General features: G+C 43.4%; 1 protein-coding gene across 1 annotated transcript in view; it reads right to left on the bottom strand.

Moving 5' to 3' along the window:
- Window positions 1-27,257, bottom strand: part of ZCCHC17 (zinc finger CCHC-type containing 17) — a 100,090-nt gene that overhangs the window by 41,444 nt on the left and 31,389 nt on the right. Inside the window, exons 2-3 of the mRNA XM_078681898.1 lie at window positions 21,549-21,729; window positions 11,958-12,015 (exon numbers count right to left, since the gene is read on the bottom strand). Of these exons, the coding sequence (XP_078538024.1) occupies window positions 11,958-12,015; window positions 21,549-21,590 (100 nt within the window). The 5' untranslated portion in view covers window positions 21,591-21,729. The remainder of the gene's footprint in view (window positions 1-11,957; window positions 12,016-21,548; window positions 21,730-27,257) is intronic.

The following is a 27,257-nucleotide window of genomic DNA, read 5'->3' as shown; positions in this document are numbered from 1 at the left end:
GGGCTTCTTTAAGACAGGCCATTTCAGGGAACTACACACTATTTTAGTGGAAGTAACCCAACAGCTGGTTGCGGTGTGCCTGGGAGGTTTTGTTTTCCCTCCCTCCCACACCTTTTCTGGTGGTAGTGGCTTTCTTGCTGTGGTCTTTTCTGGTCAATTGAGTTTGGCGAGTTTGATACAATTTGGGGTGGTCTTATTGGGAGCAGGTGCGTTGGGAGGTACATTGTATGGGGAGTTTGTCGCAGGTGCTGGTGTGTTCATACAGGCTTTTGGGTGGGCGTTTTTTCCTAAGTCCTGGGGGATTTAATGAGGTCTGGTTTTACAGTTGGGATAAATATAAGAAGTTACCTAGTTAGGTAGGTAGGAATTTTAGGAATTGGGGAGGGGGTGGGGGGGTGTTTATTTCCCTCTCTCAAGTCCGCCCCACCTACCCATCTCGCATCAACACCCTCACCATCCTCTCCCTCTACAATCAGAGATGATAGCGACACGACCCACCCCGATCCACACAAAGCCCGTCTGGCTCCCCCCCCCGCCTCATCCCACCCTCCTCACCCATCCATCCACCTCCTTCAGGAAACGCAACTCTGACCCCCTTCGCCCCCCCCTACCCCCCCCCCACAGTTACTGCCCACCCTGAGGACATTCACCCCCCGGTCAACAGGCAGTCCTCTGCCATCGAGCCTCCCCTCCAATGTCCCCTCAACTCTCAAACATCCCCCACCCCATCCTCCTCCCGACCCCCTCCCCTTCCCTCCCATGTCCAATCTCCCACCCAGCCCTCTTCCCACACCACCCCCTCCCTCTACCCCGATCCCTATCTCTCAACTTACTCTCCCTAACCACACTACGCCCGGCCCCACTGCAGATGCCCACAACACCCCCATCGATTCCATAACCAGACGGCTCTCAGCCTTGGAAAAACAGGTCGGACTCCATCACCCAAGGCCTTACAGTAACACTCCTCAACCTCGGTTTTGCCTGTACTCCCATCAATCACCCTACCCGAACACCCCTCCTCGCCAACCCCAATATCACCCAGGGTCCCATAGTACCCCTCAGTACTCAATGTAATACCCCCAAACCTTCCAATACTCCTCCCCCTACGCCCCTCCTCGCCAATGCCATCATCACCCAGGGACCCTCAGAAGCCCTTAACCCCCTCCCGATTGATCCCTACCCCAAGGTCCTGGCTTCCAGGCCCAAAAAAACTGATCTCCCCAGAACCTCACGGACCAAGCCCCCGACAACTAACCCATCTCACTCCCTAGCAGGCTCAAATCACTTGACCACCAGACCACTCAGATCAGAAGCCCCCATGTCAGACAGTGAAGCAGCATCACTAGCCACGACCTACGACTCTCCCATCTCAGTCTCACCTAAATCTAAAATCCAAGTAATCACTGGTTTCCGGAAAGATCAACCCATCCTCAAACGACAAAGACTACCAGTCCTCACCGCCATACCCAGAGAAGTTAAAGACAAAACCACCAGCACTCAGGAGAGAATCACCAACTGCCTCCTAATGAACTGCAGATCGGCCTCATTACATGCAACGGACATAGCTGAAGCCATCCTCACACACGACATAGACGTTGCGTTCCTCACTGAGACCTGGCTTAATAAGTAATCTCCCCCCTGCCTAGACATGCTGGTTCCACCGGGATTCTCCCTCATCTCCAAAGACAGGATAGAACAACGAGGAGGTGGAGTTGCTATCATCCACAAGGACAGCTGGAACATCACAGAAACCTCCCCCTTTGAATACAACTCATTTGAATGCCTATCCGCTTCCATCAAAACCAAAGACAATGACTCTCTACTCTGCCATCTTCTTTATCACCCTCCGGGCAGAAACAATGAGTTTGGAGACCAACTATCCAACCTGATCGCCCAAGACTCTCTCGATGACTCCAAAAACATTATTCTTGGTGACCTGAATCTCCGATGGAATGAATCCCATAACCCTCTAATTAGATCACTATCCAACCTCCTCACCGACAACAACCTCACTCAACATTGCACCGAGGAGACACATTACAAAGGAGCCACATTGGACGCCATCATTGCACAAAAGAATTCAATCACGATCAACCACATACTCCCTGTTGACTGGTCAGATCACCATATGATCCTATTTCACATTAATCACCCCATCATCCCGCTTAAACCTCCCCAAGACCCACCCAAATGGTCAAGAAACCTCTCCCAAGTCCCCCTAGACATTCTAGAAGGGCAGCTAAGTTCTCTTCTTCTAGACAACTCCCCACATCTTTCGACCAACGAACTCACTGACCACTACAACTCTGAGCTAGTCTCTATTCTCGATAATCTAGCTCCTCCAAAGCTCAAAAGAAGTCGCGCCACCCCATCCAGAACGTGGTTCAATGCGGACCTCAACGCAGAAAGAAGATCATTGAGAGCCAAAGAAAGAAAGTGGAGAAACAACCCAACAACCACCCTTCGCCTACAACTAAAAACAGCCCGCAAGAAGTACAACAACAATATCAAAAGCAAGAAATCCAGCTTCTTCCGAGAGGCTCTAGCCAACTCCAAAAACAGACCTAAGGAGCTCTTCAACATAATCAGACATCAAACATCCAAGCCTCTACCCCCACCCTTGCAAGCGTCCAAAGAACTTTGCGATAGCTTCGCCAGCTTCTTCAACGACAAGGTCCTAAAAATTGAACTATCTCTAGACATCAGTAACGCGGCCATCCCTCAGACCCTCCTCTCTGGGCCCCCCCCCCGCCCCGTGGCTAAGCTTTCGCCACGTGCAGGAAACTGAGATAATCTCGCTGATCTCGACCGCCAAACCATCAGCTCACATCTCAGACCCCATTCCTCCCTCACTAGTCAAAAAAATGAAGCTCACTTTAGCTCCCATCTGGGGCAAAATCATAAACAGCTCCCTACAAAGCGGAGTGGTCCCTGACTGCCTAAAAATGGGACAAGTCACTCCTTTACTGAAAAAACCCAGTCTTGACTCTGCAGACTTAAACAATTTCCGACCGATATCTAACCTCCCTCTACTCGCCAAAACACAGGAACGATGTGTTCTTCTGCAACTGACTCATCATCTGGAGAACATCAATCTCCTCGATCCCCTCCAATCTGGCTTCAGACCAGGCCGCAGCACAGAAACCGCGATGCTGAACATCTTAGATGACATTCACGGTTCTCTTGACGCTGACAAGTGCTGCCTTCTCATACTCCTTGATCTATCCGCAGCCTTCGACACGGTAGACCATAAGCTCCTCATCAAAACTCTGCAAGCAAGAGCTGGCCTCGGCGAAGTTGTCCTTGATTGGTTTTCTTCCTTTCTCCACAACCGTTCGCAAATAATAAAACTGAAGAACTTCACCTCTGAAACGCAGCAAGTCAACAAAGGTGTCCCCCAAGGATCAGTACTTTCTCCTCAGCTCTTCAACATTTATATGGAACCGCTCGCCAAACTACTCAGGAATGCCAATATCCTCTTCCACCTCTACGCGGATGACACGCAGATCTACCTGGAAACCTCCTCGCTTAATGACATCCACAGACTAAATGCTGTCTTAAAAGATGTTCAAGACTGGCTAACAAAAAACCACCTGAAACTCAATCCCGACAAGACCGAAACTCTTCTCATCTCAAACAAAGAAGACAATCCTCAAATCACTGAATGGCTGAAGTCGATCGATGCTCTTAAAGGTTCTCTCACGCCAACTGATTCCGTCAAATCCCTGGGTTTCACCCTTGACCCCAAATTAACCCTGACAAACCACATCAAGAACTCGGCAAAAAGTGCTTTCTTCAACCTCAGACTGCTGAATAAAATAAAACCTTTTATTCCAAACAAAGACCTCAAACTAGCCACCCAATCTCTAGTTCTATCTAGACTGGACTATGGGAACTCAATCCTTACAGGCATACCCAAATCACACTTGGCTCCATTAAAAACAACACTACATGCGGCAGCAAGAATGATCACAGGATGCAAAAAATTTGACCACATCTCCCCAGCACTCAAAGAACTTGAATGGCTCCCGGTGGAAATGCGTAGCTCCTTCAGAACGGCCTGCCTAACACACAAGGCCCTCCACACCGGTAAACCAGAATACTTGGCTAACAAGCTCAAAAAAGCAGGCCAACGCAGATATTTGAGAAGCTCCAACTCCCTGCTGCTCATCCCACCAAAAACCAGAAAGAAGAAAACTGCGGACTGCTCCTTCACTGGAAATGCCCCCAAAATATGGAACTCTATCCCCCCTCATATCAGAACTCTACCTTCCTATCCGGACTTCAAGATCCAACTCAAATCCTTGTTCCTCACCCGTTCCTTGGGTCCTAGATAACGAGGATCTCCCTCTGAACTATGCGCTATCTCTGTATCCTTCTACCAAAAGGCCTACTGTTACGAACTTCTCCTCCCCCAACATTGTCTTGAGGACTGCCTTTATGTGTTACGTATCTTTTTGCTCACCATGCCTTTCCTCTTACTGTAAAGCGCTCTGCTACCTTCGGGTCTTGTTAGCGCTATAGAAAACTTCTAAATAAATTTAAAAAAAAAAAAAATTATATTTAGCGAGGTTTAGTTTTGTAAGACACAGGCCAAGGGAAATCATTTGTAAGGTGCACCTTTTTCCAATAAAGCGGCCTTTTTCACACCAACAAGCTGGTCTGTGCTGCCCCCCTTTGTGGCCCAAATAAAAGAAGTTGTAATTATTATATATATGTAGTCTGTAAAATTAGGTGCTCCTGGGATGCAATAGTAGCTATTGCACCGTCAGAAATAATGTGAGCTTCAGCAAATGACTATATCTACCTGTGACACCATATCCTTAGCACTTATTAAAATGCGTTATGCAGATAGAGGCTTATAAACAGAAATGTGGGGCCTGCACATTTACTAAATAAATTAAAAAATACAACAAGAACAGAAAATAAAAAAAACAAGACAAAGGCCTGCAAAACTGTGTCAAAGGTTGGATGAAGTAGTCCCTCCTTTCTGTTTGATTTTCATTGACTGAGTACAGGATGACCTCCCCAAATAAGGAAAAAATTGCAAGGGCAGAAAAAAGAGTTGGCAATATTGGAACTTTTGACTGAAGAGAAGAGGGTGCAGGCAAGGCACCAGCTTCAACCTGAATCAACCTGAAGAGAAGCAGAAACAGAGGAAATATTGAGACCAACATGAATCTTGTTGCTGAAAATATCTAGTACTTCCAATTCAGGTCCATCCCAATGATTTGAGGGGGTTGAGAACATAAATAATGAAATAGCTGTGACACACGAAAATCCCAATGAATCTTCCAAGTTTGAGACAATTGCAAATGAGAAGTTACAGGATCAATTTGATGAGTGATAGAAAATCTTGGTTAGAATTTGATTGGCAGGGTAAGAACTGGGAGTAAGCAGGAAGAAAGGCAAAACTTTGCAGGAGGAACAAAAAAGGATTTTCCAGTCCTAAATTTGACGCTGGCACTGTCACCTTGATTTGGGAATACAGGAACTGTTTCCAATGAGACTTCAATGATTCTGTAAATAGGTGATGAAATCTGTGGATGCAGGAAGTAAGGGGTCAATGAGAAGAGAAATGGAAACCCCCTAGGATGGAAATCTAGTCTTCCTTTACTTTCTCCAGAAAGGATTGGGTAACTACTCAGCAACAAGGATAGGTTGATCAACTACAAGGCAAATCTCAGCATAACGAGGAGATAAGACGATTACCAAAATATTTCTTCATTCAGGAATATAGGTTATGGTGAAATTGCAATGTGAAAACAACTATGTCCATCTAACTTAACAACTAATCCTACACTGCATGTTGCATTAACACTGTAAGTTTCTAGAGTCTGTTTGGATTTCAAAAGGTTCCTTGGTACCCAGTAACCGATGCGTCCAGTAGGCACATGCCATTTTCACAGCCTACAATTTTCTTTTCAGGACTGAATAATTGAGTTCATTATCCAACAATTTATAACGCAGTGAAAACAGGGGATGTTCTACGTCATAATCATTTAGGGATTGTAACAGGAAGGCCACCAATGCTTATTTAGAAGCATCAGTCTTTACTATGAATTTGGTGGTAGGGTCAGGAAGATAAAGGATCAGAGCCAGTGTGAATAATCTCTTTAGAGTAATGAAGGCAAATTAAGCTTAGGAAACCCTTTGACAACCTTTTCTAGATAAACTGTCATTATAAAATTGTAAACCCAAGGAAACTTAGGGTTTCTTGAACACTCATAGGTGACGGCCACTGCCCAATGGCAGGTTTCGTCTGAGGATCCCTTGATAAGTCTGAGGAACTCAAACAGAATCCTAAATAGTCGATTTCTTCCTTTGCAAACTCATATTTCTTTAGCTTGCAGATCAACCGATGTTGTTGTAACTTGCCCAAACATGTAGATATATGTTTATGATTCACACAGAGATTTCTGAAGAATATAAGGATATTATGCAAGAACATCAGCACAAAATGATAACAAATGTCAGCAAATACAAAGACCATGAAGCAGAAGAGTACCTCAACCTGAATGGGATCAGACAAAATTCTAAATTTCCAAATGGGGTGCAAAAAGCTATTCTCAACTCATCACCTTCCTTTATGCACCAAAGATGATAAGCATCATGCTAATGAAACTTGTACTGACACCAGGGTGTCTTTGATGAAGGGGCAAGGGTACCATCTTTGATGGCAATTTATCTAACCCTTTGTAGTCAATACATGACCTAATATCTTTGGCTTTGGAATGAAAAACTGGGGTGCCACTGATGGTGATGACTGGATGTCCTTTATTGTGTAAATAATTCATGCAATTTTAGACAGCTTTGCTGAAGGATCATTATGGGGGGAAGATAAGCAGTGAACCTTCCATTATATAGCTAGATTTTTACGTCACAGAGCAATTGGAATTTTAAAAAAAAGTGGTCAACAAATATTCCATTATCCTTTGGAAGAGCAGCAGGTAGGAACTGCCAGTACAGCATATTCAATCAGATATGGTGCGACTATGTAAGCCGTCGTGCGTAGTCCTATTTGGTTTTTATAAAGAGCCGATAGAACAGTGAAAACGTATTAAATAACACCGAGGACTGATGAGCCAGGTATGATGCTAATATCGGAAATTGTACATATTATATAGCAAACAGTAAAAACAACACATTCCAAGATGGTGACGGTTTCCATGTAGGAAGCGATAAAAGATTTTATGGTTATCCATTTTCTATTTCACTGACACCGGTAGAGCCGCCCATCCCGGAATGAGTATCGCGGGTGTATTCAAGAGCAAGATGGGTAAAATACGATCAGGTGAAGTCGGACCTGACGATATATAAAGAGAGAGGAAAGAATTGGTTTATTGAACTTCAAACTAACTGTACGGGACGCCTCGCCAAGCCGACAGGTAAGGATGCAGTCGCTATACTAGGACACATGGGAAATCGATTCAGGGTATTTTTCAAACAGGAAAGGTACTTTTACATTGCTCTATACAAATAGTATAAGGACCCCTAGGCTAAGATTGTCCTCGATGAACATTTGAGATATTTCCCCACTTGTGTTTTTCTAGCCCAGATAATATAAAAAATGTAATTTATGATAATTTACCACGAAGGCTGGGCGTGGTGTGTCTTACGTATTTGAAGTATTATATTAGGTCCCCCACTTTGTAAGTACACTTGAGCAACATTGCGCAAACTAAAAAAGCCTGGGTCAGGTCTTCCTGGGGTTAGGAAAGCCAAATAACATGATGATTTACACGATACATTTTTCTGCTCTTTTCAGACCTAATTTAAAAATGTTGGCTGGGTCTATATTGACCGGACCAGGAAGTTCTATCGAGTGTGGCAGCTCGGTCCTAAAGGTATGTTAATATTGCTAGCACACAGAGTAAATGAAAAAACGTAGTTAGATACAGAGCGATAACCTAGGACCTAGTATCATCTTGTACTCAAACGTACTATATTTCTGCTGATCACAACAGAATAAACGGAGAGTGTGATTGAAATCCTAATTATTTTTACTACCTGAGATCGGAAAATATTCTCTCTCTATTGGGATAGAGTCACAAGTGAGAGATCCATTCCGCTGTCACTAGGACTGTGTATGACATAAAGTGCAGGCAATAGATGATATAGAGCTGAAGATTTTTAAAACTCTGTTCATATTCCTATTTAATCGAAATGATTCTCCATTTGTAGATACGCCAAAAGACTTAAATCACAACATACAGCCTAGGAGGATGGGGTTATTTTCTCCTCCAGCTACCTGTTATACAGACAACCCAGAATCATTCGATCATTGAATCAGCAACTATCAGGTGAGACTAGCAATAGGATAACTATGCTTATTGATTAGCCAGACCGGTACATAAAAGGTCTGCACTTGGAGTGAATGAGAATCCCTCCGCTGGGGGTGCATGTTTAGTATCTCGAGTGAGAGTGCATGGACATATTGGGGAACGATAATGTGAAGCCCAAAGACATTGCAAACATTAAAAATGGACGTTTATTTTTATAAAGTGCATCAATAGGAGTTCTTTTGGTGCCCTATTGTAAATCCGTTGTTTTAAGATACGTTTGCTGACTATTTCCAAATGTGTTAATAGTACCATGAGATATATGTTTATGTATACTAACAGATATTTTGTGACTGGAATCAACTATAGCTAAGCTGTCGTTAGGTAGACGAATATATGTATGCTGACATACAGGTATTTCTATTTTTAGTTTTTCTTCAAAAAATCATTTGACCAAGAGAGTTACAGATATGGTCTTCAAAAAGATGGTGGAGTAATACCTATCCATCAAAACGCATCGACGCTCCATGACACAATCCAACATATGGCTGGAACCACAGATTACTAATTAATTCTTCGGTATCGGGTTCTAGTGCTTGACATTGTTATCAGAAAAACTCACATCCGTACTAAAACAAAGTGTACTGTCTTTTATGTGTACTCTCTAGTTTAGATTGTATAGGCTTTTTAATTGTATTCCAGGGTTAGGAACTGATTTGCTTTGTTACATTACGAAGATACATTACCAACCATAGATGTGTATCTTATTTGTCCTGTCCCTTGATTAAGTGTTACGACAAACAAAGTCTTTTTAATGTGGTTTTAATGTTTTTTACTGCAGGCACAATGTGTATTTCATTTTGAATTTCTTTTTTTATATAACAATAAATATATCTATTTTTCATGTTTTAATTTTGTGTCTTTTGGCTTGCTAGTTTATCTCCCTCGTGTAGATGATGGTTGTGTAGTAGTTGAGAGATTGTATGTTTGAAGCTAACTTGAGTAGATATAAATAGCAGTGCATACTCTTAAATATAGGGTAATCCAAAGGAACTTGCATTTTTGATATTGCGGTGATGAAAAGGGAACAAAGAGTCAATTCTCTCCATTTTCTTTCAATAATCCATTACAAACTCTGTTTTATTTTACAGCAAAGAATACATTTTTCCCAGAGGAATGGTGGAACCTCGTTTGTAAGGAATGGAGCAATCATACTCCCAATAAGGAGCGATGGAGTGAACTCATGGTTTGAAAAAAGACTACAGAAAATGTATGATAATGGCGGGAACCATAGAGCGATTGGGCCCAGTTACACCTGGTGTTGATCCGACATGTTTAACTTTCTTTGTGGGTGACCAGTAACTTTCTGAAACACAGCAGTGGTCATGGCAGAACTGCAAAGATAGTGAAATCGTTCTGGGGGCCCAGTTTACATAAGGAGCTTACCACTTTAACCAACATATACCAAAAATTATAGTATAATTAAGAGAGGCTATTAGGTCACAAGAATCCTCTCTCTATTGTCAACAACTTACTTTAGTAAAGGCAATGAAATCTCTTTCACTCGACAGAAATACAGGGGAGTGCCATTTACCAACATTTCTGCAGGTGGATGTAATAATAGTCAATCCTTCTTGGCCAACAGGGAAATTTGTAGGTGGACCAACTGATCCTCTGTATTGTTTATGGTCTATACTTCACCCTTCTACTTCATATGTGATGGGTGATGGCATTTTACCCAGATTTGTGGAGGGTGTCTGGGGCAATCCTGGACCAAGTACCTAGAACTGCCACAATTTAAGCAAAGTCCTGCTCTTCATCTTCTTTTCTTTTTCGTCCGCCAAAGGACCTCTGGTCCGGTCAATCTGCATGGGTTCCTCCTAAGTCAAAATATCACTTGCACTATCGGCCATATGTGAAATGTATGCCTGGACGGATCTACAAGTTGCAGGTCGAAGCTTTCCAGTACATCTTTGTTAGAGACTACTTTCAATAAGCACCACAGGATTAATGACACCAGCAAATTTGGCAGAACAGGAATCACGGTCTAATTTATCTTTAATTTCTTTTTTCAAGCCACATAAATATGACGTCACTGGAGTGATTTCAACCCAAGCAGTCTCTATCACCAATTGATGGAGAGTGACACAAGTTAGCCATCGATATTTTCTTGATGGATATCACAAAGTGCCTCTTTGGCAGAATATTCAACATCAGGACATTCATTTTTTTACGTTCTAAAAGAAATGTAGCAGTTTTATCCAGACATGCATTTGAGGGTGTCACTAAACATTTTACAAAGACCAGGGCTGTCCCACATAAAGACTCTGACAAAAACCCATCCTTGGCATGGTCACTAGAAAACTGTACAGAGAGTAAGTCAAAACAAATCTAAAAAATCCTTATGTTTCATATGTTCCCTGGAAAAATATGGAGCAGAAGAAGGAACTACTCGATTATCAGGAAAACGAACTGCAAAGGTCTTTCAAGGCATACTGTGTACCAAAATATTGTAGAAGTGCTTGAGCCGTGTCCAGAGAGAGCTCCATAGCAAACAACAGCATCTGGAAATGTTGGCTCTGCAGCCAAGTCTAGATAAAATAGCTTATACTTACTGTTTGAGTTTACTGAGGAAGGGCTTTCCCTTTCCAATTCCTATGGTGCCACACTGCATAGTTAGAACATAAAAGGTGACCAATGTTTTCTATAATTAGTGCCAAAAGGAGGAAAATTCCACAAGGGTGGGAAATAAATCTACCTAAGTAATCTTGAATGGAGAGAAATAGTGGCCCATAAATTGCTCAAAATTGAAGGAAAATGTGGTAGATGGATTGGAGAAGCTCAAAAAAGTTCCAAAACTAGAACGCAAGCTTGACATCTCTATAGAGGGGTCTTCAACACCAAATATGGCCATTGTATCCTGAATTGTGGAGCTAGTCAAGAAATCATCCAGGAAGGGGGGCATTGCTTACCTATGAATTTTGTCCAATCTCCAAAAATGCAAGCATCACCAATGATAAAGAGTCTGCCGATGTGTGCTGGTTGTTGAGATGTGATGCAAATAGATCTACCCTGCATGTATCCCAAATCACCACAATCCTCTCGAAGGTGTTAATGCCCAGTTTCTAATCACTGGAAGAAACTGCAAACATGGGCTTCTGGGTGGTCAAGCCAAAAATTACTACAAGAAACTGTAAACATCTGGTGAAGTTAACAACTCGTATTGTCAATTTAGCATGACAATTTTCCACAGTGACGGTGCAATAAAGTATGACAATTTTCCACAGCAGTGCATTGCACATTCTCATAATAACAATTGAGAAAAGGAAACTGTAACAACACAAGTTAGAAATAGATTTTCAAACATTAATGTGGGATATAACCAAATTACGTTCATCTCAGGCAGCAAAGCAGCAAAGAGAGCCCTTCAAAATGGCGGGCATGCCAGAAATGTAAAAGACAGGTTATGATTGGTTTAAATTCTACGTTGTAACTTGTAATTTAATTACTAAACACTGTAGGTTTTATCCTTTAGCATTTGGCTGCTGTCATTTGGGTAATAAAGAAACTGAAAAAGCAATCCTTCACTGCTGTCCTGACAAAGAATTACAAGATACAGTTGTACAGAAAGAGAGGATTTTCCATGAGTGGTCGAGGGACACAAACAGGCAGTACCTTGTTTTCTGCAGCCTGGAACTTTTATAAAGGCTCCATATTCTGTAATACTTGCTACCTACAAAGAAATTGGACAATCAGCACCAGGCAAGCACGAGCCTGAAATTCTCTTTCATTATCGAAAAGGCAGTTTCTAAGATGACAAGGATACTCTAACTGATGACCGTGTAACACAGCAAACCTTCTACATTTATTTAACATTTACAGGTACAATCATACTCAAACGCCTTATAGGCTTTAGTGATATGGGTAGCCATATGCAATTCATAACTTGTATACTACATACTGCTAAAAAATGCATTGCAGCATAAACACATCCATTTCTGCAACAGCTTAAAGATTTGTTAGGGAAACTTGTCCACTTTTTAAGTCCCCCTGCCAGTCAGCTATTTTCCTGGCACTCATGACTGACAGCATCAAGAATCAATCAAAAAAGGATCTATTTTCTGTTTTTCAATAAGAAAAAATAAATATAGACAGAGAAACAGTTTTTATCTGTAAAAAACATAAAAAACGGAAAATGGGGAGCGTTAATTATTATAGCATAATTAAAATAAATGAAAAACATCTGAGGGCTTAGGATTAGCAGAGGTTAGTTGTGAAGGTCTACAAGTCTGATCGTAATTGGTATCAGGTATACATATATTTTGTGTACTTGTTGTGTATTTCTACTGTCGATTAATCTGTAGCCAACATGTTGTATACTTTGTTCCAAAACTTTCTTAAAGGCGTTTCATTCTCACTATTGCACAGGGGTTCGTAATTCTTGTAGTGGATTGGAAAATGGTGCAGGGCAACAGAGTGGATTATTGTCCCATTCATCTGCATGCCTCGAGGGTCATGTGGAAGCCGTATATTAGGTATGTTACACATGGCTTCCACAGGAAACCTCTGTTTACACAGATTCTAAATCTGGCAACTCACTACTATGATGTACAAACAGTTGCTAACACAACTCGTTACCTACTGATGATACGTTAGAAAGGTGCTCCAGAGCAGGCTGACGGGGCTCTCTGTTAGCCTGCCAGCGCAGCGCTGCTTTGACTGAAAGTAAGCACACCGGCAGGAGGGGGAAGGAAGGCAGGGAAGGTGGTGGGAGTTGGTTAAAGATAGCTGGTGTGGTATTTGTTCACATTTGTGTCAGGGACGAGAGGCTATGTTATGCGTGGCTCCCCATTACTCCTCCGCCACGTGCTAGCCCCTTCGCCGTGGCGTGAATTCCGCCGAGGTGCAAGGGGGGCGGGGTTGGGCATGGCGCTGCGGTACTCATGACAGCTCCCGGCCGTCATAAATCACGGTGGGCGTGTGCTCATGACGGCCGGGAGCCGTCAGAACTCCACCCATTGATTAATTCTCCTGCACAGGCGGGGAATTAACAGCGCATGGGCAAAGCGACAACGTTCTGACGGCTCCCAGCCGTCATGAGCACACGCCTACCGTGACTCATGACAGCCAGGAGCCATCATGAGCACCGAAAAGGCTAGAGGTGAAAGCAGGGGCAGATGATTTGGGGGCCATATATAACATACCATTATAGATTAGTAAAACATCAATTACAAGGATGTTTTTCACCAAATGGTTCCGAGTGACATCAAAGCAACTCGAGCTTCGCTTTCATTGTGTATTTCATGTTACTCCGAACCCCTTGGTGAAAAACATCACCATTAGTCACTGTTACGCCTCTAAAATTCTATATGTTATGTATGGCTCTCATGAGAGCCATTTGCTTTAATATCACATTCTAAATGTGATAATTTACTACTGTGACCTAGCAATGGTGGGTAACGGATTTCATAACTCACTGTTGCTACGTCATAAAGGAATTGCAGGCTGCTCTGGATGGGCTCTAAGAGAGCCTGTTAGAGCAGTGCTGGAATGCAGGGAGCATAGCTTCTAAATGAGGGGGAAGGCACAGAGAGTGGTGGGGTGGCATAGTATTTTTTTAATTTGGAACAGGGAGGGAGGCCATATTCTGTATGGCGCCAAATTACACCTATGCCCCAGCGTAACAGTTGAAAGCAGGGGTCGATGATTTGGGGGCAAGAGGGACATATATACCATAAAATTATAGATGAGTAAATAGCGAATTACGGGTACCATTTTTCACCTGGGGTTCTGAGTGACACCATCGACAACTCAAGTTTCACTCTAGCTGGCTATTTCATGTCACTAAAAACCATTTGGTGGAAAATATCCCTGTAATTCACTGTTACCCTTCAATAATTCCGTATATTTCTCACCTGCAGCATGATCTCCTCCCAGTGGAATTTTGGAGCAGACCCATCAAGTGCGAGTCATTATTGCTATGTTTGCGTTCTGGTATTTAGCAACTGCATGATATATCTAGGCAGCTTGTTAGAGATGAGAGACCAACACAGAAACACCTTACATGCGTTTTTCCCTGATTTGACAGCAACAAGATGAATTAGCTCCACATAATCAATATTTTTACCATAGCTAAACTTAAAAGTCTAAGAGTAATTTCTCTGCAGTCTGCTCACGCAGCAAAGTTTTGCATCAAGGACAGCCACGTCAAGTAATTTTTGTATGATGATTTGTACTGATATTGAGTGATATGTCTTTACAAAATGTGTACATTTTTGATCGACTCCACGCCTGCCCTCTTTCTTTTATCACAATGTTCTAGGGCCTACTGTTGTAGTTCGGTATACCACAAACATTCTGTTTTGGGGCTGGAACAAACATTTAGAATATTCAAAGGCAAATGGTGCTCTGTCAATAAACAGCTGACCCACGCACGCAAAACCAGGCCTTTCCATTTTTACTTCTGGGTTGCATATATGTGACATCAACTTCTATCAGATTTTCCTACATTGTTACAGTATGGTCAGTGAAATTCAGACAACCATGACAATGCCAGTCTTGAATCATTTAAATAATAGTGTTTTATTTTGTTTTAATAAGAATTTTAAAGTACCACTACAGCCATACTAGATGTAAGCATGCTGAAGGATTATTTTCTAGAGGGCTCTCACTGCAGCAACTTACTTGAAAACACAGACCAATTTATCATTTTATATTATTTTATTATTTATTTATTTATTTATTGTGGTAACAAATAACATGAGGAGAAAATTACAAGTGAACAAATTACAAAAAGTTTGTGCTGTATCTGCACATTTTGTACATTCTTTTTGCATGGAAATGTGTGCTTAGGCAAGCCAGGGTCAAGTCCAACACAATAAGCAGAACATCAATTTCTTTCAACCTTCATGTGCTAATTGCAGTTTGTGGCCTATAAAAACATATATTTGTCTGTCAGAGGAGGGATAGATATTACCATGACTATCCTACTGTTAGATTCCTCAGTTCAATCACGGTTAGAGATGCCTTTCTTCTACTGTTTCCAGTCTGCAACAAAGAGCTTAAAAGTTATTGTGAGTGGGGTAGGAGTCAAAATGGAGGAGTTTGGAACTCTTCCCATGATCTCAGAGTTGATACCGGCGCAAGAGTCCTCAAACAAACTACGAGGAATATTGAGGTTGCAGTTGGAGAAGTAAGTGCTGCCGTGACCTGCTTGGAATCACTCTGTGGGCTTTATGGTCTCTCAAAGTACGTAAGTAGATGATTCAGTGGCAAGCAGGAAAGAGGGACTGTCCGCTGGCTGTGTCCCAAAATGGTGCCAGAGCCCAGAATTCAGGATGGAAGCTGAAGGAATACTGGCATTGGAGGCAAATAATTTCTGGACGCCAGTGCCACGTGGAGTAGCTTGGGTGTTTGGAGTGAAGAGAGCCACCCTAAAGGCTCCTTTGGCATCAGAGGCGGAATACCATCTAGTGCTGCTGACTAGGGAGGTAAAATAGGTGTCTAGAGCATGATGGTGCAGACGGGCAGCTCCCGTGGAATGGCAAGGAGAAGAATATGGAGCAGAGTAGACACGGATCAATGAGGAATTGTGCTGGGAAACAGCTGCCAGATGGAGAATGACTGTGAGGGTGGTGAGTCTCCCATAGAAGTGGATGATATACAGAAAGAAGGCCCATTTTGCTGGTAATCTGGTTGGTGCTGCTGAGCTTCTGGAGCACTGAACATTTTTGGATGTTCAGGACACCTCAGATGACAACAAGTTGACTGCTGTGGCCGTTATTCGGCACATATGTGCTCCTCCCATCACTGGTCCAACACAGCGCCATGTGGGAAAGTTCTGATATTCTGATGGTTGAGACCGGATAATTAAATTCCCACAGAGACAATAGGGAGTCTGGACTCACTGGCATTTGGCCACCCCAGAAAAGAAATATCCCCTTTATGCTTTAGCAGACGATGGTGACAATGTCCAATCATCCTCCACCAGCTTGATAGGTTTGAGAAAATGGAGAGCTATAAAGATGATAAAGACAAGTTATAAATTCTAAACCTAAACCTAAAATGATAAAGACAAGTTATAAATTCTAAACCTAAGCCTCCTGTATTCTTGTATATGTTCACTGCATAAGTATGCATAGTCCACTTGGTGTCATGGTCAATTTGCTATATTGGTATTGTTCTTATTTTCTTAAGCAACATGGGTTCGTGTGAACTGACTTCCCCTTAAAACCTGGATACTTGCCGTCCTAGCCAAATGCTGTGTCCTTCTGATATTGTGGCAGGGATGAACGGTGGCAGTGAAAATGGTCAAATTTCAGAGGCTGCTATACTCCTTCCAAGCACTCCCAACTCCTATCCAAAAAGCCAGCATCTTGGATCTGCAGCGAGAGTTAAATGAGCAGAGGGCAAGCATATTGAGGAGAATCAAAGTCCACATTTGTAAAGCGCACAATCACCCGTAAGGGTCTCTAGGCGCTGGGGGCCGTCGGGAAGATTAAGCGAGCTATTGCCCAGAGTCACATGGTGCTGGGCTAATCTGCCGCCGGAGCCGGGGATCGAACCGTGGTCCCCAGATTCCAGCGTCAGTCGCCCTGGCCGCGGCGCCACACCTCTCTCAAGAAGGCACCTTGTGATTGGGGAGTTGGGGATTGACTTTCCCAGACCTTTGGAGATCAATGGACGCTCTAACTATGGACTGCAAGAGAAACATACAATAAATGGAAGTAAAAGCATGTATGTTAAATGAATATGTGATGTAAAAAATAAGTAATGTTAAACATATTTATTAAGCGCACGTACACCAAACGGTTTCATGGCGCTGGGAGCAAACAGGAGGCTGCGTCAATGAGATAATTAACTTGCTCATATGCCTGGGAGAATAGCCAGGTCTTAAGCTGTTTCCTGAACTGTGCATAAGGGGTCACAGGAAGCAAGTTCGAAAATTGAGGGGCTAAGACCGCAAATCTGAGTCCCCCATGCTTTTTGCGTTTGAATGACGGAGTAGTCAGCAAATTCAGATTGGAAGAACGCAGTTCCCGAGAGGGGATGTAACGCTGGATCCTTGAGGAAAATAATGCTGGGCCATTCCCAGCGAGGGCTTTAAAGATGGTACATCCCAGCTTAAAGGCACAGCGTTTAGCCACTGGAAGCCAATGTAAACTCTTCATCAGAGGTCTAAAGTCTAGGCTGACAGAAAATTAACTAGCCGCTTGGTTTTGAACCAACTGCAAGCAATGTAATTGATATGCTGGGATGCCAACATATAGTGAGTTGGCGTAATCAATGCGGGAGATTACCAAAGCTAGAATGACCAAAGTCAAGGCCTCAGTGGTCAAGAATCTACTGATCTTCCGAATTCTTCTCAGGTGGAAAAAACAGGCAGAGACCACTGAGCCAATCTGGGCCTTCATGGACAGATCATTACTGATCACTATCTCTAAGCTCTTAACAGAGCCTGCTGGAAGTGTGGGACTACCCAGCAGTGGAGGCCAAAAATTAGAGTTCCACGGGTTTGCTGATCCTCCTGTCAGAATCAGCTCGGTTTCATCCGGATTTAGTTTCAGTTGATTGTCATTCATTCATTCACTGATGAAACTCAAGGTGGATTGGAAATTAAGCACATAAGAAATGGAAGAATTGATGTCAAACACCAGCTGTAGGTCATCAGCGTAGTTAAAGGTTTCAACCATTCTTTCATGCAAAGACCAAATCAAGGGTAAGAGGTACAAGTTAAAAAGAAGGGGTGAGAGGGAAGAACCCTGGGGTACCCCGCAGGTCAATTTAATTTTTTTAGAAGAAAAATTGGCAAGGCGAACTGCTTGAATCGGTTGCTGAGGAAAGAAGAAATCCACTTCAACGCCAGACCCTGGATTCCAGCGTTGTTGACACGGTCAATCAGGAGGCCATGATCGACCGTGTCCAAAGCAGCTGACAAATCCAGGAGTACCAGGGCCTGGGTGAGACCCTTGTTGCTCCCCCTTCTAAGCTCATCCATGACTGCAAGGATAACTGACTCCATTGAGTGTGCAGGTCTGAATCCTGCCTGATGGGAGTCAAGGAAGTGGGAGTGCTCAATGAAGGAGCTGAGGCAGTTTGCTACATGAGCTTCTAAAATGTTGCATAAGTAAGGCAACAGAGAAATGGGGCAGTAGTTGCTGAGAACCAGGGGGTCAGAGCTGGGCTTCTTCACTATCAGGACAATTTCAGCACTTTTGAAAGTGTTGGGGACTAAACCTAATTTGAGGGTCTTGTTCAGAAATTAAAGGGGGGTCCGGACAAGTGAGAAAAGCTTCCTGTAAAATATGAGGAGGACAGCAATCAGTGGGGGATCAGGAACCAACTTTTTAAAGTTAAACAAAGAAGTCTTCCCTTGAGATTGGAGGAATTCGATCAAGTAAGAGTGGGTTTTTACATATAAATGGGGAAGCCATAGAAGAGATAAGGGTAGGGATGCTGGCCTTGATAGTGGCAATTTTCTCAAAGAAGTAGGAGTTAAGAGAGTCACATAAAGATTGCGAAGGAACAGGTTTCGCCATGACTCTATCCAGTTTAGCGAGCTCATCAACTATGGAAAAAATATCCTTAGACTTTTTAGCCAAGTTTATGATTTTTGAGGAGAAGTATTCTGCCTTAGTCTGGAGAATAGCGTTTTTATATACTTTAAGCTGGATTACTTAAGTGGCCTTTTTGTCTGAAGAATAATCACGTCTCCGACTATGTTCAGCTTGCCTTACGGCTAGTTTCTTTGATTTTAAGTCATCAGAGAATCAACTTTGGGCGTCATGGGGTCGCATGATCTTAATTTTCTTAAAGGGGCCAATGCTATCACTGGCAGATTCAAGCTACGTCTTGATGCTTTTGTAAAATCAGGTCGTTGAAAATGAACCATAGTAAATGTAACATACCAATAAATGGGTCCATATAGACTAGGTATTGGAGGGACCTCTGGGAAATCTTATCAATCTCTAAACAATAGAGATCTTGAAATGCTTAGCTTCGCAACATCACACATACCCTCTTGCTGACCTGGGACCTCACAATAACCAAACTGGCACTGTCCGAAATTTTGGTGGGCCATATGCTAATTCATGTGAAACCGCTTATAGCATCCTCCTTTGAAGGAACTTGTTTCCCATCCCCGCTCACAAGATGGTATTTACAAGTTATAGGAGGTCATTGCCAGGGGGAAGCATTGATGCAATGTGACGAGTAAGAACATTTGTTTCCAGTCCTTTTAATACTCGCCAAATGACCATCTTTTCAAGTTAGACGCTGTACATTTTCGACCTATCTGATTAAAAGTGGATTGGAGAGTCAGAATTCTTAGATCTAGAAAAATTCAGGTTTTTGCTGTGAAGACAGGTTGCCCTATTCATCATTTTTAAAAGTGATTACTACATGACAATCATGTGGGCAGGGATGGAGTGGGCTAGTTGTGGTTGTTATTTACTTAAGATACAAACTGAAGGGACAATTAAGTGGGGTTGAACTGATGCCTCGCTTTCCCTTTAACCTACAATCAATGGATGCTAAGGGTATTCTGCCAAGAGGCATTTCTACTAAGTTTAGATGATATCTAAAAATGTGTACTTTCAATAAAATGCTTTAAACTGTAAGTTATGGTGAGTACAAAACATGAGCAGATACATCAACTTTACAGCCACATGACTTAAAAACTCATCTTCTGACTATCTGCACAAGACTACCAGTCGGCCTGCATCCTTTTATTAAAGGTCACAAATAAGTACTGAAGAATCATCAAGAGACCAAATAATCCACAAAAGCAGCAATTTATCAGCCTAAATTAAATATCTATGCCTCCAGTTTTAGGTCTCGTCCGAGCATGCGCATGCGCTGCTCTGCGAGACATTTAGTAAGTGGGCTTTTAAAAGTGCTACCACGCCCTTTTGCTGGCCTAGTGCTTGTGGTTACGAGCGCGTGCACACGCGAAACCGCCAGCTTTCAGCGCCCGATCAGGCGCCATCTGGCTTTCCTCTCGCTTTCAATGCTGCTCCGTCCCGCCCCGCCCTAATTGTAAACATATGTGCAAACGCACTGCTTTCACTTTCGCTCGCACCACTTTCGAAGCCGGGCTTGCCACGTCCTAATTCCCTGATTCATTATCGCTGAGTTTGCACCTTTATGGAGTGCTAGTCACCCCCTGCGCTTTGCCCGCACTCGCACACCTCCCGCTGTCCACCTTCTTGCTGCCCCCCTCCCCCTGTCAGAAGTGCTCCTAGCCCCCTCCCGCTGTCCTGTTAGCCACAACTGACATCTTTACCATGGCGCTCATGTTAAAGTCATGAGCAGGCTACCCAGTAAACAATCCTAGGATTACAGACGTGGGCTTCCTGCCAATAGGACACTGTCTTCTATCTTTGAAGTTGTCTTGTTCTGCCTGCCGCCGCGTCAGTATGAGACGCCCTCCACTGCTTGCAGCTCGGGCTGTTGCTAGGAAGAGGGTTTGACTCCAGACAGCAACTCAGATGACTTAGGCTAAGGCTCCTTCAGCAACCTAACCAATGGTTACCCCCAACTCCCCGGCCATATTTAAAGTTCAATAGGAAGTACATGCAGTATCGACATAACCCGTAAAATAAATAATTTCTTTATATCACTATGGTAAGTGAAACAAGGTGCATAATGATAGCGAGTACAATAAAAAATTGTGCACCAATACGTTATAACAGACATAATTGATTACATACCTTTTTACGGAATACAGGTTATTAATGCTAGTAATCAACATAAAAACAAAGGTAACGTACTTGCCCATATATAGGCCACTACAATAGCATTTTTATTACTGACAAAGACAACTTTTACCTGGTCACTGGCAAACATGTATCGACACCACACTACATAATTGGAACTTTCAAGGAACAAACCTGTACCTACTGCGGTTTACATTAATTTTATATTTGAAACCTTAACGTATAAGTTATAAAGTAAAAACAAGCATTGGTATAGCCAATAAGCCTCGCCTTTGGGACCTTATAAGTGTTTAGCCATGCAACAGTTTATGTTGTTGCACCAAGGATATCGTGCTGCATAACTAAATACTTATAAGGTCCCAAAGCGAGCCCTATTTGATATGTCAATGCTCGTTGTGATTTGCTTCAGAAATGAAACCTCTCGATAAAGGGCTGATGACAGAGCAAACATGATTAAGTTGGGACTTTCATTCATTTAATGTTGTGACTGTGAACATACTGACATAAAACTGAACCAAAATAAAATACAAAATAATAATGTCAGACTTACCTCTCCTTGGAAGATATCATAGAGATCAGGTAATTGTTCCATGGTCAAGGAACCTCACACCTTATAGGTCTTGTGAAAGACTGACCTAAAGAGTGACAACACTATCCAATGACTTCACCAAGCAATAATGTGACTCCCTGGTTGTTACTAAACAAGCTTCTCAAATCGCCAGAAAAGTTCACTGTAACAAAGCATAAAAATATGTTAGATGTTTTCTTGAAAGGGTAAAAAAAGGATACACTTTCACAACGTTGTAAATATACAAGGAACTAATGAATGGGAGTGACTATACACAAACACACACATAGGTCATAGGCCGAGTTGTTTGTAATTGTCAGCAGAACCCAGGGTTTGCAACAGAACATGTTACCCGGTGAGTATTTTTGCACTGCAAGTTTTTTTTTGGAGGGGGGGTTGCTTGAAAAAGCTATTTTCATTCAACTGCAGACCCCAATGGTCCTGGACAGAATTAGAATGTTTATGTTTTGTTTATCTTTCACACAAAGTTATTATATGACGATGGACAATTAGGCGGTCCTTTGATTTTTTTACGAATCCGAGGCTGCAGTGTTTACTGATTAATTATGGAGTTCTGGCATTTTCCACGGGGAACATCCTTTACAACGCGGATTTTACTCCGCAAGGCTTTCACAACGCATCCGTTACAACGCAAGTCGTAACCACGACTTGCGCTGGAGGGCGCTAGAGGATTAAGAATAGTATATTTACTATTCCAACACCTTCCCTAGTGTCCACGGGGACTGCTGTTAGAATAGTAAATTATACTATTCTCAATCCGCGCCCCCAACGCAAGTCGTGATAACGACTTGCGTTGTAAGGGACACGTTGTTAAAGCACGCGTTGTTATGGTACGCGTCGTAACGTCGTACATCCATTTTCCACATATTTTCTATTAATAAAGTCCCACCCAAGTGGAGGCCTTCATGTTCACACAATTTAAATATTCATTGTTTCCCTTCACATATATTTGAAAGCACTACACATCTCCCCCACACAGAGCATACATTAAAAAAAGATTCACTAGCAGGTGTGGTCTTACAAGGATGCTTTCTAAGGCTAGCTGGGGAATGATGAAACGTGCCACAAGAGTGGTGTGAGGATTCATCATCCTGCTGGAAACAAATTTTCCAGACCATGCATAATATGGTTAGTTGATTCTAATTCCTAGGCAGACTTTATTTTTTATGTAAAGTAGTTTACTTTTGTGATGATGTCCATTCTGCCTCTCGTGCAGATATTACTCTATCTGTCCAGGTGGCTTTTTTTTTCCACATCATAGAGGCTCAGCTGCCGGAGTTGTGTTGATGTTGACTAGGTTTAAATCTGTGATATAAACACCTGTAATTATATTTGTTTTTCAGATCACTGACAAAATAGCTTGTGCCCCTTTTTAGGTCGAGGACCGTAGGCTGCGCTTGCGCAGTCTGGGTCAGAGATTTAATGATTCTTAGTTAGGGGGCTTGAACCCGCCCCTCTTCTCCATTGGCTGGCTTCCTAAACGGAGGCCAGCCATTGGAGAAGAGGGGCATCACTCCGTTCAAGCCCCGTCTTTTTCGGATTCGGGGGCGTTTTTTTTAGCTTCTTTCTTGTTTTCTTTCTCTCCTCTTCCCATTGGCTGGAATTTTACCTTCCAGCCAATGGGAAGAGGAGAGAACGCAAATCACGCCCCCGAATCAGAAAATGACGGTGCTTCCTCGGAGAAAGATGGTGGTGATCAGCCGGAGCTTCACAACTCCCGATCGGGGACAATGCTTGTTATATAAATAGATGAGTGTTAAAAAGACAGAAGCGCTGTAAAGTCTTTGAATGAAGGTTTGAAAGCTTCGGTAACTTTCTCTCACTCGTTGTAGCTTCTCTCACTTAGTGCAACTCTCTCTGTTTGTGATCAGTGATTCATCCCGTGCGTAAAGCGGTGTGGACAGGTTGGGACACCCGCCATGCTTGACTGACCCTTGCGGCTCCGTGGGGAGGAAGGCACCAGGCGGGGCGTTTAGCACAGATTTGCTGTGACGTCACACTGACTCAGCAGCGCTGACTCATGGCGGTCATCTGCAAGCGTTTCCACCTGGCCGCACCGCTGACGACAGCTCTATGCAACGTGTTTTCTGCAGCAAATCAGCGTGCAACTTTGAGAAAGCGTACGGTGTGCACAGGTCGGGAAACCCGCAATGCTTGACTGAGCCTTGCGGCTCCGTGGGGAGGAAGGCACCATGCAGGGCGTTTAGCGCAGGTTTGCTGTGACGTCACACTGACTCAGCACCACTGACTCATGGCGATCATCTGCAAGCGTTTCCACCTGGCCGCACCGCTGACGACAGCTCTAAGCAACGTGTTTTCTGCAGCAAATCAGGGTGCAACTTTGAGAAAGCGTACGGTGTGCACAGGTCGGGACACCAGCCATGCTTGACTGAACCTTGCGGCTCCGTGGAGAGGAAGGCACCATGTGGGGCGTTTAGCGCAGGTTTGCTGTGACGTCACACTGACTCAGCAGCGCTGACTCATGGCGATCATCTGCAAGCGTTTCCACCTGGCCGCACCGCTGACGACAGCTCTATGCAACGTGTGTTCTGCAGAAAATCAGGGTGCAACTTTGAGAAAGCGTAAAGTGACAAACACCCAGGGTTTCAAAATTTAAATGTTGTTAATTCATGGTGTGCTGGTAACTGCCATAAAATTCAGATTGGGGGCATTGTGCAGTCCTGGAACGTATCCAATCTTCACCCAAGACTCCTGTCTCTTCCCTCGTCCTTGAAGCCTCATGTGTGGACACTCATGCCTGATGTCACTGCTAAGGTAAATACCAAGGTTTGGGTCCTGTATCTGAACTGGCTTGGACCACTGAACTGTACTAAACGAAGAAAGGTGCCAGACAGATTTTTTGTTGTACTACTTATAAGTCCAAACAGTGCATTAGTTCTGAATGGTAATCTATTTTATTTTAGATTTTTTATATCTTTTTGAAAATGTTTACACATTTGAAATATGTCATCAAGAAAGACGGTGATCAGACAGTGAAAATATACATACACAAAAAAATTGCTGAAATATATACAGGTGCTATACAAATAATCTACAGTGAGTACAATACATCTTCCTGGGGTCTGAGGTGGCGGCAGCGGCTGCCCATGCAGCTCCGAGATGACAATGACATCAGCGCTGTGCCAGCCCCTCCCGGGCTCCCAGACGCGCCCCTCCCATGTCTCTCCCACCACGCTCGCTGCCTTTACCAATGTTTCAGCAGTCACCTTTGTTTGGGAACATTTTTAGATTTTGATTCTTTCGGTTTGGGCCTCCCACGTTCTATTTTATCTGTGGTATAAGTTTATGTTAATTTGTCCTTACCTTTGACCTATGTTGTTTACCCTTTAGACTCCGACCTTTGAATTTGACTTTGAACTTGTGCTTCTAACCAACCAATGCCATTTGCTTTCTGTTATCTGGCTCTGATTTGTGACAGGCGCCTGCGTTGTCCTAGTCGCGACCGCTCTGTGTGTGTGTGTGTGTGAGGCTCTGTGTGTGTGTGTGTGGGGGGCTCTCTGTGTGTGTGTGTGTGTGTGTGTGGCTCGATGTGTGTGTGTGTGGCTCGCTGTGTGTGTGTGTGTGGGGCTCGCTGTGTGTGGGTGTGTGGCTCGCTGCGTGTGTGTGTGGCTCTGTGTGTGTGTGTGGGAGGCTGTGTGTGTGGGGGGGGCTGTGTGTGTGGGGGGGCTCTGTGTGTGTGTGGGGGGGGCTCTGTGTGTGTGTGTGGCACTCTGTGTGTGTGTGGGGGGGCACTGTGTGTGTGGGGGGCACTGTGTGTGTGTGGGGGGCTCTGTGTGTGTGTGGGAGGCTCTGTGTGTGTGTGTGGGGGGGCTCTGTGTGTGGGGGGGCTCTGTGTGTGTGTGGGGCTCTGTGTGTGTGTGTGTGGCTCACTGTGTGTGTGTGGCTCGCTGTGTGTGTGTGTGTGGCTCGCTGTGTGTGTGTGTGTGGCTCTCTGTGTGTGGGGGGGCTCTGTGTGTGTGGGGGGGCTCTGTGTGTGTGTGGGGCTCTGTGTGTGTGGGGCTCTGTGTGTGTGGGGGGGCTCTGTGTGTGTGGGGGGGCTCTGTGTGTGCGTGTGTGGCGCTCTGTGTGTGTGTGTGGGGGGGGCACTGTGTGTGTGGGACACTGTGTGTGGGGGGGGGCTCTGTGTGTGTGTGTAGGACTCTGTGTGTGTCTGTGTGGCTCGCTGTGTGTGTGTGGCTCGCTGTGTGTGTGTGGCTCACTGTGTGTGTGTGTGTGTGGGGCTCTGTGTGTGTGGGGGGGCTCTGTGTGTGTGGGGGGGGCTCTGTGTGTATGTGGCTTTCTGTGTGTGGGGCTCTGTGTCCGCGAATACTCTCTACTACTCTCTAATGCTCACCTATTGCCATTGTAAATGACAATACCATTTATTTATGTTTTATAAAAAAAATGAAAAAAATGTCATGAGCAATGCCAATAGCTCTACCTTTAATAATGCCGAGACCATTGCATTGTAAATGCTTGTTTAATTTGGAATCTGAAGAGGTTAGGTTCTGCTCTCTTTTCCATCATCACAAACAATCTTGGCCAAAATAATGGCTACACACTCAACTTTGGGTCCTGAACAGATGCTACAATTGATGAATCACATCTGTGAGTGAGAATCTTTATCCTGTCACCAACATAATCAAATTAAGACAGCCCTGAAAGGGGCAATGAAGATAAAATACCGGAGAACCTGATCATCACCACGGGCCTGACAGTCACAAGTGAATGCCGTATCTTTTTGGGAAAAAAACAAATCTAGAATGCACCAGAGTCTTTTTAGCATAGAAGTATATCTGTGAAAAGTTACAGAGGCCAGGTTAATCGCAATTCGATAAAAGGAAACTGATCAAAAAAAATGTGATCTTCACATCCCAAAAAATTAATAAAACAGAATAAATTATATTAATGCAAAACAAAAAAAGTTCAAAAGATATCCTGAAATGTAGCCGTGAAAATACCTACCCACATGTAAAAGATGTGCGTTAAACTCAATCAAAACCTACTAACTATAAGATTTGCAGTAATAAACATGGAATTACCCCACAAAACAGGACATTCACCAGCAGCAGTTGCAGGAATGAGATACCAAATACCTCAAGTAACTGTAACTATAGAGATCAACACTGGCCCAACTATGACCAGTTCCGTGTCCATTATAACAGTAATGGCAGAAGTCTATTTTTAGGGCAAGGCAAGGGAAAAGGCAGAGGTGAATCTGAGGTTAAACATCAGAATCAAGACTGATGAACACTGGATTCACCAAGGATCATGAGGAGCAGGGACAAGGTCCAATTCAGCATACCACCCTACATGACCTAGTGGGCAACCTATCAGGCATTACTCTAACAAAGCAGGTCATGCAATTACTTAATAAAGATTTTGGGTTTCTTGCCAACACATAATTATAATCCATTTAACAAAAGTAAAGAACTTAATTAATTTTCACAAATATTACGTTTTTTTTTCTTATTTGGTAATCAGAATGAAAACAGGAAGACAAATGAGACATGAGACTCAAGCAACTATCTACTTTTTACCTCCCCCACACATTACCCTCTCCTGAAGTCCAGACTGTTTAAAAATCTGTCTTTGGTGATTTGGAACTTATAGGGTTATCCACTAAGTTTTTATAATATTTCAAAAGCAGAAAAGGAGACAATAAAGACA

Source organism: Lissotriton helveticus, chromosome 3_1, assembly GCF_964261635.1.
Source record: "Lissotriton helveticus chromosome 3_1, aLisHel1.1, whole genome shotgun sequence".
Classification (NCBI taxonomy): Eukaryota; Metazoa; Chordata; class Amphibia; order Caudata; family Salamandridae; genus Lissotriton; species Lissotriton helveticus.
Note: the sequence above shows the minus strand (reverse complement) of the source record. Positions and strands in the feature narration are given on the sequence as shown.